This window comes from Danio aesculapii, chromosome 7, assembly GCF_903798145.1.
Source record: "Danio aesculapii chromosome 7, fDanAes4.1, whole genome shotgun sequence".
NCBI lineage: Eukaryota > Metazoa > Chordata > Actinopteri > Cypriniformes > Danionidae > Danio > Danio aesculapii.
Genome location: NC_079441.1, coordinates 33,066,885 through 33,089,638, shown reverse-complemented (window position 1 = coordinate 33,089,638; position 22,754 = coordinate 33,066,885). Strand labels below are relative to the sequence as shown.

The window sequence follows — 22,754 nt, the reverse complement described above, 5'->3', positions numbered from 1 at the left end:
TGATAGTAGTTTTGAATAATCGTGATTACAATTATGACCAAAATAATCGTGATTATGATTTTTCCCATAATCGAGCAGCCCTAGCTTACACAATGTTGGAAAAAAAACAAACATTGCAATTTTTTGTTTCTCTGCGACTTTTATTGCGATATGAGTATAATTTCATAAGATGACTCTGTTTAAAAAGAATTCTTTTTTTGATGTTAATTTGGATGATATTTACTGGAGTGCATAATATGTTATACAAAAATATATAAATAACATAAAATAAATTAAACATGGTATCTGCGGGGTCTTAAAAGTCTTAAATTTACTGAAATATTGTGTTGTGGGTCTTAAATCATTTTAAACAGGTCTTAATTTTTCTATGTAAGCTATACCCAATCGGGCCAACACCCATCCTTCTATTGAAATAAATGTTTTGACAAACATTTATTTTTTAACTGTATTTACAATATGGTTTAATCATCTTCCTTACCATAACATTTGTTTTCAAATTGTTGGGCCATTCAATCCTTAGCGATTAGTCTTGTGTAAGTCTGAAATTTCTTTCACAACGGTCTTAAAAAGTCTTAAATTTCACTAGAAGAAACCTTGTAGAAACCCTGATTAAAGATCAGTGGTGCCCAGACTCGGTCCTGGAGGGCCGGTGTCCTGCAAAGATTAGTTCCAACCCTAATCAGACACACCTAGGCTAGCTAATCAAGCTCTCTAGGCTTTCTATAAACATCCGTGCAGGTGTGTTGAGGCAAGTTGGAGCTAAAATCTGCAGGACACCGGCCCTCCAGGACGGAGTTTGGGCACCCCTGGCATAGATGAAAACAATAGAGCGATCACATAAATGATATTTGCGTTTGGTAGAGTCTTTCAGTACTGAGGTACAGAAATTCAATAATCAAATATATATTGACACTCTATAGTCTTCACTGTATAAATAATGAAACTATTATAATTTCTTATGTCCAAATGATTTAAATTCTATTGAAATTGCTAGACATCCTGCGACGTGACTATTGCAGATTCGCACATTGAGGTATTGATGCTAAAATTATATATTGTGCAGCTCTAGGTAAGTCCTTTTTTACCCCTGTTGTTACATACATCCAATTTAAACTGTCCTGAAATTATAGTGCGATGCAGTGCTTTCTTTGTCTTTTGAGAACCGATTGGATCATTGAAAAAAAGGGTGTTGCTAACAAAATGGAGGAAAATTGCTTGCGTGATTCTGGTGATGCGTGAAATTCACATGGAGGCAAGAAGAAAAAAACTGCATGGGAGACATCGGGGAAAGTCTTTATTTTTCCAATTTATACCATCTTTCAAAGGCGATATAAGGAAATAACCACATATGTTGGGCATGATCCTTATATCATAAAGAGGGCTGAGTTTTCTACTGAACTAATATATATTTGCCTGCCATCGAGGCGGTAGACACTGTATAAGCGATTACGTTACATGAAAAAATAAATACTACAGTGTTTGGAAGCAAACTTTCGATAATTACTGTCGTAGTAATTATATTGTAGCTGTGGTACAACACAACTGTAATAATAAACAAATTATTCAGCAGGCTTCAGTTCTCAACACTATAATTATACACTATCACAATACACCACAGTTAATCAGTTTACTATACTACAGTATTCTGTAGCATTCATTAACAAATAGATGTACACATTATACACTTTACTATGTGGTTCAAAAAAGTTTGTTTAAATTACTATAGTTTTCCCCCATGCGGATATCTTCCAGACATCACGAAATAACAGATGAAAGCATACAAAAGTGTGGATGCATATCTACATTATTATTTGTTTTTGTTTTTTTTGTAAGGGGAAAAAGTGCTCCACAATAATAACCGTCTAGTTTTGTCACAAGGGCATTTCTTTTTTGTTCTGTCGATGAATTTAGCATCAAAAAACATTCAAAGCTGCTGCGATCTCTCGATGTTCACGCTACGGTTGTTTATTCTACTGAAACGCCAGTAAAGACTTGGATTATTGCAAAACAAGACAGAGATTTCATTACAGCGATTGCATGGCAGGGTATGTTATTTATATTCTCCCCGAGTGTGGTGGTGCTTGCATCTGATTTTTATATAACACATTGACATACAGTTGAAGTCAATTATTAGCCCTCCTTTGAATTTTTTTCTTTTTTAAATATTTCCCAAATGATGTTTAACAGAGCAAGGAAATGTTCACAGTATGTCTGATCATATTTTTTCTTCTGGAGAAAGTCTTGTTTGTTTTATTTCAGCTAGAATAAAAGCCGTTTTTAATTTTTCTAAACACCATTTTAAGGTCAAAATTATTAGCTCCTTTAAGCTATGTTTGTTTTCGATAGTCTACAGAACAAACCATCGTTGTACAATAACTTGCCTAATTACCCTAACCTGCCTAGTTAACCTAATTAACCTAGTTAAGCCATTAAATGTCACTTTAAGCTGTATAGAAGTGTCTTGAGAAATATCTAGTAAAATATTATTTACTGTCATCATGGCAAAGATAAAATAAATCAGTTATTGGAAATGAGTTATTAAAACTATTATGTTTAGAAATGTGTTGAAAAAATCTTCTCTCCATTAAACAGAAATTGAGGAAAAAATAAACAGAGGGCTAATAATTCAGGCTAGGCCTGTATATAATCTTTATTGGTGCTGTCAAACGCGTATCGCGTAACGCAATTATCACGTTCAAAGACAGTTTGTACACATGAATGTACTGAATGAATGTTTATTAAATGCGGCTTTTTCTTCCATTTTTTTCAGCCAGTTTCTTGATCTTTTCCTCCTTTGTGAGCAAAAACTTTTGGAAGTTTATAAAAACTGTTTGGGATTTCTTATTTTGGCCGATTTAAACTATAAACAACATAAAACCGTAAACATTTTGATGTTCTGATAGCGATTCCCATGTAGAAGAATCATTTCCTGCCCTCCATCTGAGTCTCGTGGGTCATTAATGACGTCAAGTTAAAACAACCTATTGACAAAGCAAAACAGAAATGCACTGATAGCCCCGCCCAGAAGGCATTCCATGTGACCAGAAGTAAAGAAAAGTTGTTTCAAGGGTTGATCGAAGGTTATAGTGTTTGATAAAAGATTATGGAGCCAAATTAATTTGACTAAATAATGAAATACCCAGATACATTGTTTATAACAAGCTCTACTATATACATATAAAAATGAGAAGAGTATATTTTGATTTCGTGTGTGTGTGTGAGTGTGTGTGTGTGTGTGTGTGTGTGTGTGTGTGTGTGTGTGTGTGTGTGTGTGTGTGTGTGTGTGTGTGTTTTGCAATAGTATTCTATTTTTCATATCAGTTGTCAACTTAAGTTCTGATCAGTAAAGGTAATTTTGTGCTCTGACTTTCTGGAACGCGTGAAAAACCCTAAACGTCATTCAGATCCTTCATGGACAATGAAAGATTTTCTCTGAGTGCACTACTATGGAGAAGCAAATTCAATAACTGATGTATGATTAGCTAAGGCATTTGTTTGTTCATTTCTCTGGATGGAAAGAACCAATTAGCCTTGCTCATTTTAGTTTTGCTCATGCTCATTTTATTGGCCAAAGGCTGTTGATTGTCTTTCTGTGTGTATGGTGATTGGGACAGTGTATTGTCTGTTTAAAATAGCCGTCACAGCTGTGCTCATGAAAAGAGGCAGTATTGGTTTCCACGGCGACCGTGTGGAATCTCATTACCCAAGGCTGATTGTTGAGCCATGAGGCGGGCACTCTGTGATTGACAGGGTACAACATCATGTCACGTTTCCCATAGATGCAGACACATGTATGTTCTCCTGCGGTGAGGAGGTCTGGGATTTGTTCTGTGCTGCCTAATTAACCAGGTAGTTAAGTGAAATGGGGGGCATATAGAGTGTATCATTACTTTTCAGCTGTGCATTATTCGCTTTAGATTAAAACTGTTCTCTCGGATGCTTCAGGAAAGTTATGACGCAAGCTGTAGGAAATTTGTTTCTTGTGTGTGTGTGTGTGTGTGTGTGTGTGTGTGTGTTTGTGTGTGTGTGTTTGTGTGTGTGTGTGTGTGTGTGTGTGTGTGTGTGTGTGTGTGTGTGTGTGTGTGTGTGTGTGTGTGTGTGTGTGTGACTAATGCACCATGTTTATGCTGTGGGAGATGTTTTTAAATTATTATTTTTAAAATGAAGATTTATATTTAATATTTGTATATTTATAACTTAAATGCATGCATTTCACTATTTTATGTGTTGTGTATGACTTTGCTCAGTGTGCATGAGCAAATGCGTTGTGGTTTCACAGTGTCGCACTGCAATTAGTTTTCATTTCACATGACATTTTAGGGCTTAAAATTACGGATTTACCAAATTTATCTCTGACCACACCAAAAATAAATAAATAATTATTTCTTAGCCATAAATCTTTCAATAATGTGTCAAAACACCTTTTATTTAACATTTCTTTAAAAAAATGACATTTTTTAAAATAATTATTGTCATGTATCTAAAACAGTGCACAGTCTGTGTCCTGGCTAAAGGTCCCAGATCACCATTTAACTAAATGTGGAGTTAATCTCCTATTAAAGCAGTCTTATTGTAAAAAATACAAATAAACCATATTGACAAAAATAACTAATAAACAGAAGAAAGTAGGTAAAAAACACATACCATGTGTTATCATAAAAGGCCTGTTAATAATCTGTTCAAAGAATGGTTAAAGCGAAAGCAGCAACCGCTGTTGCTTACAAAAAGACACTTCAAAAAAAATAATAAATCAGCAGCTCTTGAAAGCAGGAGGTCTGTGGGTGCACGAGCATCACCTTTTGTCAAATCTATTTCAAAGAGAACCGATCGCACCAGTTGAGTTACCAGGCACGGTTGCTTGGCAGAAGTAAACTGGAGCGTGCACACTTTTTACATCACACATCACATCACCTGTGTACACGAGTGATCATCCTCTCTTTCCGTATTCACCTGTTTTCTTTTGCTTGCGTGAACAGTTTTTTTTTTGTCAGTCGTGCTGCTTCTCGATTCTAAGATAATGTATGCATGCATAATGGGCCATCTCTATTGTTGAACCCTGCTTTTAAGAATACTACAATTTAAAAATGATTTCCAACCAGCCAAAGTGGCTAGTGGAAGAGGCTGTCTTACCCGCCACAGCTAAAATCTATTTTGGCGGGTGTTAATGTCAAGCCCTGTATATATTTGTCTGTATTCTTTAAGAGCTTATTGAAGATCCCTGGACAGTAGATTCAACAGGTTTAAAATGTTCAATTCCCACATTTAAACTAATCCTATACATTCATGACAGCCAAATGTTAAACTTTTTTAACAACTAAAAACAGCATTTGATATTTGGTAAGTAGATAAAGCACTGATAAAATACTGAAAAACTGTTAGTTGCTTAATTATTGGTCCAATATTAGATTTATGGGTCAAATACATTTTAGTGTAAAATTGATCAAACTGACTTGAGCTATGAATAAAATGCAAATGTGTATTTAAATTACTTACTTTTAATCTTTCAAAAAAATAAACATGCCAAAATGTATTTGAAGTAATTTATTTTTGGTATTTAAGAAAAATTAATTCTTCCAATATGATTAAGAACTACTTATAAAATCAATTTAGTGGTAAAGGATAGAAACAATTAATTAGTCATTTTTTGGGGCTGAACTTCTTAATCCCCCCGGTAATTAAATGATTCTTGTTTTAAATATGACATGTATTGGAATAAGTTTTTACTGAATTACTGAATTTTACTGTTTGTGTTCTGTAAATTATTGTAAAAATGTGTTATAGTCATTCAGAAAAAAAAATTGACAGGCACATTTTGATGTTTTGAGGGAAAGTAAAGCTGTCAGAATATGTTCACAATGTAGTAAAGATCATCTATTTTTTTCTTACAAGGAAAAGCGAAAGCTGTTTACTGAAGTGACTATTAAATTTCAGACTGTATTTTAATTATCTCCAAAGATTTGTTTTAAATTTAAATTCCAATGATCAGCAGTAATTTCACATTGGAGGTGTTAATGAATTTCTAAACTTCACTTTCTTTTTATGTTTAGAAATTTAATTTAGTTTTCAGTTTCCGAATTCCTCAAATAAAATATAGATGTCCCTGAATAAATATGTACTTTACACCTCTGCCCATCATTGAATCTGTTTATAGGCATCCCAGAGCTTCTAGGAAGCCTCCCCTGCAAGTGCAAGTGATTCATGCCGGGCCAGTTGTGATTTAAGAAAAGAACAGCAATAGAGGTCCTGGTGTCAGATGAGCCGGGTGATGCTCAGAGGAAGAAACAGAGGCGTTATTGATGTGTTAGTCACAAACTATCTGTCTTGTCTTCTCTCCTCTCTTCCTCTCTAACTGTTAGAAGTGACGGAGGAAGAGTGGAAAGCGCCACTCCAGCAGAAAGAAGAAGCCACTAATCATGGTGTGAAGCCTTCAGCTTCTCTCCCACAAGAGATTAATACATCCTATCAGACAAGGCCAAACTTGCTGACTGGACTAGTCATTTAAAAGCAGTTTGAGTTGAGGTTCGAGACGAATTCATGGGTGTCCTTTCTAGAATTAACTTGTTCTATAGAAGCCGGCTGAGTCATAGGAGAGCCGTATTTTCGTTGATACCTTAATACCATAGGGCAGCATTCAGTTATATCTAATAATAGTTATATCCACTAATTAGATATAACTATATGTAAAATTATACTATAACTTAGATTATAACAGTTATATCTACTAATAAGATTCGACATGATTTTATGTCACATGTACAGTCAGAACATGCGTGTACAGTCAGTACCTATTAACTCTTGTGTGCTGTTGGGGATGTTTTCATCCACTCTGGTGTGATTTTGAGGCTTAATTTGGCCACAACTTTCTCTGTGTTTCAGGAAATGGAATGATTTTTGGTCCCAAATCTTATTGTGATTAATATTTTGAAAAAAATCTTTGGAATTTTTATAGAAATTTAACAACACACTACATTTGTTGAATACATTCAACAAATTGACTACTTTTTTTTGCCCCATTGACTTCCATTATAACCACATTTTTAATTGCAAAGCCACGACACCATAGAACAGTGTATTCTTGATTGTTGGTGTTTTTTTTCTGTTGGGAAGAGGTAAAATTTGTGATTTTACTGTTGATGATCATCAGTTACAGTGCAAAAAAGCTTAGTTTCTGGATTTTGCAGTAATAGGAAGTATTGTGTATGCGTGCTTGCCTGAGTGTGAGAGAGACCTTTGCACACTTACCATGATATGTTTTTCATGAAATAAAAAATAAGCACCTCAGCTCTCAGTTTATAATAAACATAGTAAAAATACTGCTTATACATGTAAAGCCGGCATCTAGCTCTCTGCAACTCTTACATGGTCGCCCACTGAAGCTAAGCAGGGCTGCGCCCAGTCAGTACCTGGATGGGAGACCACATGGGAAAGCTAGGTTATTGCCGGACGTGGTGTTAGTGAGGCCAGCAGGGAGCTCAACCTGTGGTCTGTTTGGGTCCTAATGCCCCAGTATATTGATGGGGACTCTATACTGCTCAGTGTCGCCTGGCCAAATTTGCCCACTGGGCCCACTGGGCAAATTTGCGTCCATCATGGCCTTCTAACCATCCCTATATCATAATTGGCTTCACCACTCTGTCTCCCGTCCACCAGTCTGTCTGGTGCAATATGGCTGCTGTCGCATCATCCAGGTGGATGCTGCACACTGGTGGTGGATAAGGAGATTCCCCCAATTGGGTAAAGTGCTTTGAGTCTCCAAAAAGCACTATATAAATGTAAGGAAATTATTATTTATGCATGCACACTATAATTAGCCCTTTTACTCCATATAATTCCATAAAAAAAGCCAAAAAATGTTTGCACAGTACTATCTAAAGGGTTAACTGATTACACTTTTACCTCTTGGATGTAAAACCACCAACAATCTAAAATGGCCTGGGTGATTAATCGAAAAGTAATTGAAATCGACGTTCTGAATCTTTAATCGATCTAATTTTTCCAGGTCAAATGTTTTTTTTTTCAATTACTTTCCCTACCACATGTGGAGTCACGCGACCCCACTCTGTTAGCCACACTTTGCAGCCACATCTGATCTTTGGTCTAGTAGGATGGACCCCTTCTTGAGCCTTACTTTGCAATACATAAAGAGTATTGGTTGCCTTGAGATGCCATGTTTTCTATTACATTAAAATTATTTTTTACATTAAAATATTTGTTTACAGAATATGCAAGAACTGCACTGTTTAAAATATTATTTACAAGATATGCAAGCCTTATTGTATTTAGAAGAAATACTGCTTATTTTCAACTTTTAATAAGAAAGACTCTGAAAAGAATTGATTTTGTTTTCAAAAGTGGAAATTATTTATTAGTTGGTTTTAGGCAGTGTGTGTTTTAATTTCTAGGTTGAGGTTTTTTTGACAGTAGATAGTGTTGGTTGACTTTGCAATCAAAATATGTTATTATGATGGATGTCAATGGGGCAAAAACAAAAAGGTAGTCCATTTGAACAGTACAAAAGGGTCAAGTAGCGAATGCGATCAACTAAAATGAGATCAAATGGCTATGCTTGTAGACAACCTATACCTGCCAATCTCTTTATCCAATGGTTTCTTTCTTGGCAAAATCTCAACGTCCATATTTAGCTGGAGTGCATGAATCTTTACAAATGAACTTGAATCTGTACTATCAAGTGAGCACCTGCTCAGTGGTGACCCTGATGAGCTGCTGCTTGCTCATGGCAGAAGTGCTTGTTTTCGAGAGGCATATGCAGTTACATAATATTGCATAACACCATCACTGCTTGAATTTGATTTCATGGGCACCTATTATTCTGTGTTTTTCCTTTAGCTTGGAATATAGCTGTTTGTGCATGTTAACAATCTGCAGACTTACAAAGCACAAAGTCCATGCCACATGGAGTTTCTCTACAATAGAAAACACTTACCTGCCTTAATCATAGTCCTGCTATTATTTTCATAATGTTTTCTTATATTTTTTATAACACTGTTTACAGCTCCTCAAGAAGCCTTTGGAGTTAAAATCTTATTAGGGTACATTGTTAAAAAGAATGGTTCTGTATTGATGCATGTGGTTTCATGGAACCTTTCCATTACACAGAAAGTTCTTTCTAGTATTAAAATGATCATTAGATCAAAATGCTCTTAAGCACGGTTAAGAACTGTTCACTAAATGTTTATACAAAGAACCAAAATGGTTAATCTTTGAAAACACTCTTACCTGACTCTTAAAGGGATAGCTAACACATAAATTAAAATTCTGTCATTATTTACCCATCCTCCACTGACTTCCATAGTAATAGCCACTTGAGTGTGAGGAAATCATGAGGAAATTTTCATTTTTGGATTCCCTGTAAGAATTCAAATTTCCAAAGGTGTTTTAAAAAAATAAAACTTTTGTGAACTGGAAAATTCCTTTGGATGTTAAAGTTTCTTCATAGAACCATAAATGTGGAGTGTAAGAGGGATTAAGTTCCTAACACATGCTCTAAACAACTACCCAATCACAGCAGACTCTGTCAGTTGACCAGTCAACAGAGACTGGGCTTTCTGGCAAGGCTTTAAAGTTCAGGTATCAAACTCAATTCCTGGAGGGTCGCAGCTCTGTTTTATTTATTTTATTACTTTAATTAAACACAGCTGATCTAGTAGTGTCTAGTGGTTTTCAACACCTTGATTAGTTGGATCAGCTGTGTTTAATTAGGGTTGGAGCAAAACTGTGCAGATCTGCATCCCTCCAGGAATTGAGTTTGAGACCCATGCTTTAAAGAGACAGTAACTAAAACAGACCTTGCTGACTTTTTAAATAATGTAAATGTATTAAAACAGACTCCAATAAAGAAATAATTAACTTCATAATAATGCAGGCCCTTTAATTTGGAGCAGTGATGGAAAGAAATGACCTCTGACGATTATACACTGTAAAAAAATGCTGGATTCCACACAATTCATTCATGTTGTCCCAAGACAATTAAACGATTAGGTTAACTTAAATTGTTAGATTAAACCAAAGACTATAGAACACACAAGACGTGTCACTCGAATAGTTTTGAACGGAGAAAAGTGTAAAGGTCAATACAGGGGTCCGCAGGGGGGTGGGGGGGGCATAGCGATACCAACTCCCCCTCCCCCCGCTCTTCACTTTGAGCCGCGATACCAACTCCCTCCCAACCAACAACAACCCCCCTCCCCCCCGCACTTCAATATCAACTAGTCAGATGGCCCATGGTGGCCAGCGGCGCTGCTGGGTTAATATGATGAAGGGAGCCCCGCCCTTTAGTACAATCAATGTAAACTAACCTTGTGTTATTCTCCAAAAATGGTGAAATTATCGTCAAAAGGCAGCATGAATTCTGTTATATAGAAGTGATTTGTCTATCTGAAGTCTGACAAGGAGTAGATTAAAACGATCTGTAAAGTATGTCAATGGTTTGTGAGACAAACCAAGTCTGGCAACACAACCAACCTATTCAATCACCTAAAAAAATATCACCCAAAAAAAAACCCCAAAAGTTTTACAATTTGTGTGCTCATGCTAGAAGTTGTACTGTATATTTTAATTGTTAATGTTTCGCACATTTAATTTACCTCTTAACACCAGATTAGATTTTTAAATCGTATTTTACTATTTGTTTTAATTTAAGGTCAAATGTGCAATCTGTTTTTGCTAATAAATAATATTTTAAATTGTAGGTTATTGAACCCTCTGATTTTTGTTGCATCAGTCATTGTTGGCATAATAACTTTTAAACCTGGAAACATTAACAACTTATATCAAAATCTATCATTAATGTTCAATATGGAAAAAAAAGATTGAGTTTGCATTTTTGCCATATCACCCAGCCCCATCAGTATACCACCTCCGCTTCATTTTGAGCCAGGATAAACCGTCAAAGATGATTTAGCTGTTTTTCAGACCTAGGGTGCAGGTGTCTATCTGTGTACGAGATTGTGATGGAGACGGAGAGCTCTCTGCAGTGCAGTGTGGTGTATTGTATCCAGAACTTCAGATAAGCAGTGACCCAGTTTCAGGTCAGATCATACACTGCAGTGAGACAGGCAACCATTTCTCCATTCGTGCTCTGTTTACAACCTTATGTGAATGTGTTAATGTTTCCTTGAGCTAACAAAGCCAATTCATCCTGTGTCAATACACTGCATTTTGATATATATAAATAATAAAGTAATTTTCTTGACATTTAACATGTTTAGCTAGATATTGTGCACGGTGTGTGTGTGTGTTTTTCTTGTGTGAAATCTGATTCATGAGCTTGTTTTAGTTTGTATTGAGGCAATACATGAGGAACCCAAATGGCAAATCCATGCAGCGAGTACACAGCTGGACTCCAATCCCTGTAGCTTATCAGTGTGTGTGTGTGTATGTTTGCTGCTGAGCCTCCCGTCAAGATGTGTTAGAGAAGACTGTTGAGGCTTGGTTTGTAAGGGCTGTTCTGTTTTGACTGCATAGATTGCTGTTAGTATTAGTACAATACTGGTTTAATAGTCCTGTGTAGCTATAGAGTTTTACATCCTCCTAATTGTTTGTTTATGTGCGACACATTTATAAGCATGTGTCTGAAAAACGGAAATACATTACTAAGATTATTTAGCAGCAAATATAGAAATAGGCTTCAGCCAAAACTGTGTTGGAGGATCATATTTCTTAGGGTGCTTTCACACCAGCACTTTTGGTCCACACCCGGGTTTGTTTAACGTCAAAGTACGGAATGTTTAGCTAGTGTGAATGTGTCTTCTGAACTCGTGTGTGCACCCATGAACCGTACCTAAGTCCGCCTGAAAGAGGTGGTCTGGGGTACGGTTCGCGCAAACTCTGGTCCGGTTAACTTCAGGTATGAATGTAATCGCACTAAATAACAGAAGTGAACTACCAACTGTATACCAAACCATCGTTTTCATAACGTTCATTCATGTGTGTGTCTGTGTATCACGTACAGTACTTTAGTGACAAGCAGGACTGAGCCAGGGCAAACACAGTGATAATGTCTGCTTGTCTCCTCCAAAAACAGCTTCTGCAGACATTGTGTTATGTTCCGAATGTTTATGATATTTTTGCGGCAGATGGATGCGGGTTACTTTTTGTATGTCTAAAGCCAAAAGATTCAGTAAAAGCAGAATGACCCCGATATGTGTACGTCCTTCCATTTTGCTGATTTGCTTACATGTCCGTCATCTAGCAACAGCCTTACACACAACAGCAGCTCGATGACTCAAGTGTACCGGGGTTCCGAAAGAAAAAAAAAAAAGAGTGTGAACACAAACCAACAGAGAAGGTGGCAAGGGGGGACAATCGAAATTTGGTACGGTCCAGACAGTTGAACCAAGTTTGAAAGCACCCTTAGCCAACAAGTTTAATTTGTGTTTCTCTGATAAATTTATTTCTTTAATGTACATTTTTTTACAGCAGATAAAGTTATTGACACTATGCACACTCTGTACCATGACCAATAATGAAGCTGAAGTGGCAATATGTTCAAGGCAGATCATTTCCAAAGAACTTTATCATGATTTATACAGTTTATTATGACCTAAGAACATAACTTTGGCACAAAAAAAACACTTTGGCACTTTATCGCCAGAAAACTGAAATAAATCGCATTTTTTTTGAGTAATTAAATAAGATTATTTAATTTCTCAAACTTTTTTCGATTTATTTCAGTTTTCTGGTGACACGATGGCTCAGTGGTTAGAGCTGTCATCTCCCAGCAAGAAGGTCACTGGTTCGAGCCCCAGCTGGGTCAGTTGGCATTTTTGTGTGGAGTTTGCATGTTCTCCCTGTGTTGGAGTGGATTTTCTCCGGGTGCTCTGTTTTCCTCCACAGTCCAAACACATGCGCTATAGGTGAATTGAATAAACTAAATTGACCATAGTGTATGAGTGTGTGTGTCTGTGTGTGAATGAGGGTGTATGGATGTTTCCCAGTACTGGGTTGTGGCTGGAAGTGCATCCGCTGTGTAAACATATGCCAGAATAGTTGGTGGTTTGTTCTGCCGTGGCAACCCCTGATAAATAAGGGACTAAGCAGAAGGAAAATTAATGAATTTCAGATTTCCAGCTTTCATTTTATTTTAGATTTTTGCGTGCACTTTTAAAGATTTATACCCCAAAATAAAACAGTTCTAAACTGTTAAAATAAAAAAATTCTAAAAAATGTATATGAAATGGAAATAGGTGCTTAAAATGGATTATGAAGTTCTATTACACTTGTAAAAAAAGGTTGATTTAACTTAAAATTCTAAGGCAGCTTGCTGCAGACCTTTTTTAGTTAACCAAACTTAAATCAAATCAGGTGCTGTTCTTGCTATAAAAGTTGAGTCAACTTAAAAAGGCTGTGCAGCAGTTTGCGTTATAATTTTAAGTCACAGAACAACTTTGGCAGAGGTGAAATGGTAATGCCCAACTGAGCCTGGTTACTCTTGGGTTTCTTTTTCCTTCACTTTCGTCAATTGGTGAAGTTTGTTTCTGACCACTGTTGCCACTGGCTTGCTTGGTTTGGGACTTGTGGAGCTGCGCATTGATGAATTTGCTTTCAGCTTTCAGCAGTGAAATTTAAACCCCAGCACACTGAACTGAACTAAACTGAACTTCAACTCTGAAAACTGTACTGACACAGTTTCAATTTACTAGAACTTCTATGTTAAGCTGCTTTGACAATCTACACTGTAAACGCGCTATAGAAATAAACATGCCATTGAATTTGTACTTTTTAACTTTTTTTTTTTACAGTATACAATCTAAATGTAAATGTGCTGGGTTGTGTTGTGTGTTATGATTGATTGACAGAAATTGGCTCTACTTTACAAAGAATCTGAATCTTTTTTTGTAGTTTGTAAAGCCTAGGGTTGTCACAGAGATATTTCAGAACTCCTATTTCAGTGATGCTGTCGGGAAATAAGCATATTTTCTGTGCGCCATTCTATTAAAAATTCTCTTACAGCACCTTTAAGCTTCACAGCTGCACAGAAAGCTTCATTTCACTGCAGAGCCTTTTGCTGTGTGATGGATTGCTTCTATAATGTTCACGGTTTCTCTTTTTCAGACCTCATTCCTGCGCACCACAGGCCGAAATGATTGGACGCTGCCTGCCTCATTCTGCCAACTCCTAGTTCTGGTGCACCTGATTGGTCGACTGTCTGTCTGAGAGCTACCCCAGTTGCCATGACTTAGAGACACTCCAGATACAGAGATGGAGAAAAAGAAAATGTGTCCCCGCCTCCTGGACTACCTGGTGGTAGTTGGAGCCAGGTAAGGAAAGCTGTTCAGTGATGTGGGTGTGGGTGTGTTTGTGTGTATATGGCTCTGATGTATAGCTGCTTGAGTAAACTGCAGATGAATGAAACGCAGATGAATGGATTGTGTGTTTTGTTTGTATGTGACCTGTGCAGGTGCTTTTTAGAGACTTGTATTTAGGTGTACATTGTTAAATGGGTTGTGTGTTATCATGAATAAAGTTTGGTGTAGTTTTGACAGCAGGTGATGGTATGATTAATAGGAAAAGGTGGAACCTATTGGAAATATATTTGTACAGTTTTGAGATTGACAGCAGCAGAAGGTCTGGACTCATCACAGCTTGCATTTACCAAGAACTGCTAATGTAAAACAGCTTTAGTTTTCACAAGTTTATATCCTTGATCCTGATACTTTTGAAAATCCACTGTTTGTTTGATCATACAAGTGTTTATAGTTTATAACCTACATTACCTGACAAAAGTCTTGTCATCGATCCCAGTTGTAGGAGCAACAAACAATAACTCGACTTCTAGTTGATCATTTGGAAAAGTGGCAGAAGGTAGAATTTTCAGATGAATCATCCGTTGAACTGCATCCCAATCATCACAAATACTGCAGAAGACCTGTTGGAACCAGCATGAACACAAGATTCTCACAGAATCAGTCAAGTTTGGTGAAGGAAACATCATGGTTTAGGGTTACATTCAGTATGAGGATATGTGAGAGCTCTGCAGTGTGGATGGCAACATCAACAACCTGGGATATCAAGGCATTTGTGTTGCCCATTACATTACAAACCGCAGTAGAGGGCAAATTCTTCAGCAGGATAGCGCTCCTCATACTTCAGCCTCCACATCAAAGTTCCTGAAAGCAAAAAAGGTCAAGGTGCTCCAGGATTGGCCAGCCCAGTTACCAGATATAAACGTGACTGAGCATGTCTGGGGTATGATGAAGGAGGCATTGAAGCTGAATCCAAAGAATCTTGAGGAACTTATTTATTGTACATTATTTCTGTTAAGTGATAAGACTTTTGTCTAAGCGAAGTCAGACCTTACTGTCCTAATTAAACAATTAAAAATCACGGCATGATCATGTTTTATTTTGGTAAAATAAGCGTAATCTAGAGGCATTTGTCTTTCATATAAGCCACTTTTGATACCAAATGATCAACTAGAAGTCAAGTTATTATTTGTTGTTCCTACCACAAATGTTTGTATAGCAGAAGTATTAGTTTCATGTTAATGAACACTAAATGTTCAAAAGTCTCTTGTTCATTTCAAGGCTTTTATCAAATGAAAAATATTATTACAATTTAAAGCAAACTTTTCTATTTTAAAGTATTGTCAAATGTAATTTATTCCAATAATGGCAAACCTGAATTTCCAGCATCATTACTGACTAAACTAATGTAAATGCACAAATATAATCAAATATGCAAAGCATCCTATAGTAAATATTAATTTAAATGAGAGCTTTGTGAGGGGTGCACCCATGTATATTGTGCACTGTGTATTATGATATATCATTTCAGCATCGATATCACAATGTGCAAGTCTGCAATAGTCACATCGCAGGCATCTGCAATGTAGTTGGAATTATAGTTGTCCAGACATTACAGTTACAATGTAGTGGAGTAATTTCAGATTGTAACTTTAGTGTGAAAGTTTCTGATTTGCACGTGTTTTTAAGGCATGATTGTAAGAATTTGAAGCAAACTTTAGTCATCTGGGCGCAATTAATTTGTAGACTAATTGAATATTATATAATTACTTACTCAAAACGATAGAGTGTTATTATTATTATTATGTATTATACAGTGATTATTTAATTTCTGCTATAGTAATAAAGTAAAGTAATAAAAAATAAATCATTGTTTATTTGCATCTTTGGTCTGTTGTACTTAACTATGCTTGTCGTTTTTTAAATTATATTTTGTGCAGATATGCTCTCCTACAGAATTATCCCCTACACAATCTAAAATTAGATCAATTCTTTACAATTCTTTACAAGCTATTCAAGTCATCTGGTGAAATTGCATTTATATCACAATATATATCGCAGTGAATGGAAAATATTGCAATGTGAGTTCTTTCCGATATACTGCAGCCCTGCTGTATATGTATTTGTTTATAATGAGACAGATTATCCTTACAGAAGTAAAAAAAGAGCAACCATATTTCACACATTGCATATATTTTGAAGCACAGGATTAAAAACTTAATAAGCTATTTGAAAAATAACACCAATCAAAATTAGAGAACAGATTCAGATTCTTTCCTGATATTGGCCTGGTGGCTAGAATAGCTGATAATAGATTCCTGTCTCTCATTTTATTCTTTTTCCCTTTTCTAATCAGGCAACCCAGCAATGACAGCGTGGCACAGACACCTCAGCTGTTGAGGCGCTATCCGCTGGAGGACCACAATGACTTTCCTCTGCCACCTGATGTGGTCTTCTTCTGCCAGCCTGAGGGCTGTCTGAGCATCCGTCAGCGGCGGGTCAGTCTCCGCGATGACACCTCTTTCGTCTTCACTCTCACTGACAAAGACTCGGGCATCACTCGCTATGGAATCTGTCTCAACTTCTACCGCTCTTTTCAAAAGGCCCATCATCGCCCACGAGCTGAAGGAAAAGGTCAGCAGTTACTTTGGTGCAGTTTTGTACTATTTTAATTCATGTGTTTTGACCAAGTATTAGGCTGGTGTTGTCAGCTAATTTTTGTCACCCATATTGAACATCACATGTGGGTACATAACCTCTTCCTAATATTTTTCTTCATACAGGAGAAAAGCCTGCTCACACAGACTCTGCAGTGGAGGCCACTGAGAAATCTGACCCCTCCACTTTGACTCTTTCAGGGGAACATTCGGCGCCCCCTGCAGGAGATGGGACTTTGCTGCCAGGCGAGCCGGGCAGCAGCGGGAAGTCTCCGCGATCCAAACGCAGTGGCCGAATAGCACCACAGAACCGCAACAGCATGTTAACATCTCTGTGTATTCTGAGCCACTACCCTTTCTTCTCGACGTTCAGAGAGTGTCTGTACATCCTCAAGCGCATGGTGGACTGCTGCAGTCAACGGCTCAACCAGAGACCCGGAGCTCCCAAATCCACACAACGGTAAGAACAGCCTTCTTTTTTTCCTGTGGATTATGCAGTTATGTAACTACATCCTGTGATTGAGCAAGATAATTCTTGAGCATGGAAGCGGTAGCTAATGAGTGCAGTGTTTTGCAATATCTGTGAGCCTCAGATACCTTATATAGTAGAGTGTTAAATAGTGTGATGGTGCTGCCAGAAGACGTTATCTCTTCCTCACACCATCACAACTGGCATCATTCTGCCTCTCTTTTTGCTGTTACTATTTGCAATGCATTTTTTATGTGTGTGTGAGTCCTGGTGATGCAATGACATAGAAATTCTTGTCAGAATTTTTTTTTTCTTCTGGACCCACTAGATCGGGGTGCCCAACCCTGTCCCTTCCCTTGATCAAACCCACCTGACTTTAACTACCAAGTGCTACTTCAGATCCTAGTAAAGCCTGGCTCACGCTGTGGGAAATGTATTATTTTTTTCATTCTATGTCACACTGTAAGATCTTTGCTGTCATAATATCAGACTAAACAAGCATAAAGACGTGCCAAACACAGAAAAAAATGAAGTTTGACGTTATCCATCTGTGACACTTTAACTATCCCGCATTCCGAAATGATACCTCACAGCAAACATAAACAAGCTGTCGTCACAATTTTGCCCGGATCGTGCCTCAATAGTAAAAGCTGTAAGAAAATAACTGTTTTGACATTTCTTCGCTGTGGTTTGAAGTCGTCGTACAAATTACGCCATCAGATTCAGCACACTCCTATTGGTTCTTGGAATGACGTTCGTAACAGCTGTTGTCACATCCAGGAAAGTGCCTTAACTCTTCGGACACTGCCAGACTTTCATCGGAGGGAAAATTGGATCGGAATGGACATTAAGCGTCTGTCTGTGAACATGATAAATCAACAGATTTTAGCCTAGGATTTCAGGAATCTTTTAGGATCTCCCAAATTTGTCTCAGACGACCAAATCATGGTTGAAATCTCAGTGTGAGCAGGGTTTAAGATGGTTTAGTTGTGTTAGATCAGGGTTGGAGGTGAACTCTGCAGGTAGATCTCTAGGATTAGGGTTTAGCACCCCTGCACTAGATTGTAATGTAAAAACCCCCTTGTTTGTAATTATAAATTTTATTGGTGTTTTAATATTAACAGCTTAAATGATCACACTAGCATTTGTAAATTCACTTTACATTCATTCACTCATTTTCTTTTCGGCTTTATTAATCTGGGGTCACCACAGCGGAATTAACCGCCAACTTAACCAGCATATGTTTTACGCAGCTGAGTTTGCATGGGAAGAACATGCAAACTCCATACAGAAATGCCATCTGACCCAGCTGAAATTGACTTTACAATGTAAAAAATTAAATAGGGTAAATTTAGTGAGAGCAGATATTAAGCAGACAGTCTACTTATACACTGATGTGAACATTGAACATTGAGCCAACAGAAGATCACAGCTCTGCGCTGTTTAGATTTAACCCTAATTAAGCACACCTGATCAAATTAATTGCGTCTTTCAGGCATGTTTGAAACCTGCAGGGAAGACACGCCACATCTCAATCAGCACCCTTCCTCCTGAGTTCGTTCATTAGTAGGGTGTATGCACGGGTTTGAGCACTTGTAAGGGCAGTGATGAGCTTGGTTCACTACACATTGGGACACACTGTGTGTAACATGAGAATATCCTAATAGTTTATCATCAAAACTGGAGTTTTAAACTCCTAGGGCTTGAGTGTCCACATACGTGGACAGCACATTTTAGCTCTTTAGTGGCTATTTAAAATACTTTGAATGTTTTATATTTTGTTACAGATATACGAAGTCATCCTGCAAAACAGTTTTGCAGCAAATTAAATGTCCCAAACACTATTTTTAACTGTTCAAAATGAAAAAAAAAATGTTTTTACTCTCTGATAGTTAAAGCAAGTAAAAAAAAATCTATGTTATACAGTATATGCATTAAAACAATTCAGGAAAAAAAGTGTAAATTCGCAGCACAAGTCCATATATATATGGACATCATTTTCTCTAAAATTACGTCATATCAAAAGATGATACTTAGGTCTTTATTCTAATTAGGTTCCAATAAGCCCAAATAGCAAAGAGAAATAAAAAATGGGCTGTGGCCCTCCAGGAACTCAGTTTGACACCTCTGGTCTAAAGGGAGCCATGAAAATAGTGTCACCTAAAATGTTAATGAAAATTAGTGCAGTTATGACCCAATGCAAATGTAAACAATTTGTGTGCAATATTCTTAATTTCATTGGTCACCAGTGAGACTCATACTCTTACAATTGTGTCTGATCTCAATATTATTATAATTTTTTTATGTTATATACTTATTCATTCATTCATTCATTCATTCATTCATTCATTCATTCATTCATTCATTTCTTCATTTTCTTTTTGGCTTAGTCCCTTTATTAATCCGGGGTCGCCACAGCAGAATGAACCACCAACTTATCCAGCATATGTTTTACGCAGCGGATGCCCTTCCAGCCGCAACCCATCTCTGGGAAATATATTTATTTTAATTTTTAAAAAAAATAAGAAACTACTGAAATTTTTATTTACTCAGTGAAATGTTTTGGTCTTTAATATTACTCATCTTCTGTGTTTTTAAATGTGGTATGTCATGATGCATGTGAGAACCGACCACTTCTCTTTCCTTCTTTATGTTGGTATTGCACTTTAACCAACAAACTTCTCACAAATTTCATAATCCAGCAACATAGACAGTGAATGAATGTGTGTTTCCACTTTAAAGGGTTTGTTTATGGAGTTAGATAAGTCTTAAAAGTAATTCATCCAAAGACTCGATGTACACATGCGTAGCCAAATTCACACAACCAAATTCACTTGTCCAAAATATTTATATATATTCACAAAAACAATTATGTGCACAAAATAGAAAACATGTATTCATAAAATACATTTTGCAAAAGCAAATCACCATTTACAGATTTATAACCGTGTACAAAATTTTGAAATTTCCGAGTTCATCCTGAATGAGAATGTGCAAATACTCTTTCATGTATGAATCACCCTGGATGTGTGTGTGTGTGTGTGTAGCTGCAGGAAACTCCTAACTTTTAGCCAATCAGATGAGAGCTGTATTCGAGATCATCCACTCTGCACAGCTTTTGCACTGTCTGATACTCTCCAGCATTGTGAACGGAGATTGAGACGCCCAGGACTTACACTGACTAAACTTAATTTCCATTATATCTAATGAACGTAAAAAGGCTGTTGTTGTGCTTTATATTTTCACCCCAAAAAGATGTTTCACCTTAATAATTTAATTTTAAGCTCATAAGACCTTAATTAATTTTCAGAACACAAATTATAGTATTTTTAATCAAATATAATGTTTGTTTACATGTCAAAAAAGCCCCAAAATCAGTCATTTCTCTTTAGAAGTTTTCATGTAAACCACTCTATTCATACTCATTTGTTATTTTGATTTCTATATTAATGATGTTGCATTGTGGCATGTAATACTGACAAAAAAAGCGACATCAGCCATTTTGGTCCTTCAAAATTATTATTTTTCTCTGTTTTCAAATGCCAGCTTGCATATTACGATATTATCATTCACAAAAAAATATCACACACCCCTAATTTTGAAGGGTCTGAGTCTTGGCTAAAGAGACTTTGCAGTTTGACGTCTTTTAGATTTCATTCAAATGTCTTAATTTCTATTTCTTATGGGGTGAAAATGGACAGAATTTCCGTTTTGAAGTAAAGAAACCCTTTTATCGCATCGGCTTTGATTAGAATGATTAATAAAAAGGTGCTGATGGTAATATAAAAGGAAATCACAAGCGGAAGGATATGACGGCCCTTGTGACAAGTGAGAAAGAAGGAAGGAGTGTGAAGACGCATGTAGGAGTGACAGAGGCTGGGATTGAGTGAGGGAGAGAGGGGCTGCTTTTTCCTCCTGAAGGCTTGTGCTGGTGGTCTTCCCGCACGGTGCTCCACACCGTTTTAACTAGCTCTCATTCATACATCACAGACTGGTAACTAAAACCTTGAGTGCCTATTGGTAAACAATCTGCAGTCGGCACTGCTGCAGATCAATAGCATTGAGTGGAGGGATTTTTTATCTGTGTGATTTCCTCAGCAGTCTTTTTTTCTTGCGTAACCTAGCAACCACATTCATCCACCATCAGCCACAGTCGCGTTTGCAGGCCTCAATTTGTTTGCAGTTGAATTGCCCTGCCAAGCCCCCTTTATTTGCTCGCAAGTGTGGAGAATAATTTAACCAGCACTGCAGCTTGAGTGCTCAGATCTGTAGTAGTTCATATATTCAAATAGATGCAATGCTTTCCCCCCCTTACACATCGAGTTGAATTTGGTCTAAGAGTTTGGTCTAACGTTTTTTTTAACAAGTGTTTTTATTAGTTTTACATTTTTCAATAATTACAAACAACACAACAATAATAAAAAAAACAAGCAATAAGCATGATAATACAAAGAAAATAATGATAATAATAATTAAAATAAAGCAAAATCTAGATAATAAAATAATAATAATAAAAAAAGTTATTATTAGGAAACAATTAGGGCATATAAACGGTTTCAATGAAATTCAAAAAGGCAGTCAATAGGGGTAGTGAGCATATTAAGCATTACACTGCATCTCAGAATCCGCATTATATTGGTCTAGGTGATTAAGAAATGGTTGCCATATATTGTAAAACTTAGCAACATTATCAATAACTCCATAACAAACTCTTTTCATGTACAATATTTGAGTGAGACAAGTTAACCATGTCTTAAATTGAGGAATAGAATCTGATTTCCGGTCTAACATTTTTAAAAATTATGCTTATGTTTTTGTTGTATAATATGATATATTAGGTGATATAATATATAATATTTTTTATTTATTTATTTTTTTTTGCAAAGGCTTTTTTATTCAAAGGCCCAGAATTTTTAGTTTTTTTTTGTTTTTTTATCCTTGTGAAAAGTAAGATGAAATTCTTTATAAATGACTTCATATAATAGTTTGTACAATGCATGTAAATATCAGCTGTCACGATGTGTGTATATTTAAAGTATATTTAAAGCATATTTAAAATACTTATATACTTTTTTTATTTAAGCTGTTTGGTTTGCATTATGGGCAATGGTGATTGAGAGATTTGATAATAAATAAATCCATCTATCTATCTCCATCCGTCTATCCGTCCGTCCCTCTATCTATCTGTCCGTCCGTCCATCCGTCCGTCCTACCTACCTACCTTTCTATCTAAAATAAGTATGTATGTACTTATTTATATGTATGTGTGTGTAGATATAGCGACCTGTAAAAATATATAGACCTGTATAGATAGAATGATGGTCTGTAGCTGGTGTCGGTTCATAATTAGCTTGCGTAACAAAA

At 36.5% G+C, this 22,754-nt stretch overlaps 1 protein-coding gene across 39 annotated transcripts in view; it reads left to right on the top strand.

Annotated features, from left to right (window-relative positions):
• The window catches only part of madd (MAP-kinase activating death domain), a 93,206-nt gene that overhangs the window by 13,609 nt on the left and 56,843 nt on the right, over positions 1 to 22,754 (top strand). For 38 of the 39 annotated variants that reach the window (XM_056461720.1, XM_056461719.1, XM_056461713.1 and 35 more), the window contains exons 2-4: positions 14,074 to 14,279; positions 16,621 to 16,898; positions 17,048 to 17,381. In XM_056461720.1, coding sequence (XP_056317695.1) covers positions 14,221 to 14,279; positions 16,621 to 16,898; positions 17,048 to 17,381 — 671 coding nt within the window. In that variant the 5' untranslated portion in view covers positions 14,074 to 14,220. The remainder of the gene's footprint in view (positions 1 to 14,073; positions 14,280 to 16,620; positions 16,899 to 17,047; positions 17,382 to 22,754) is intronic. The other variant, XM_056461704.1, reaches the window with a different exon arrangement.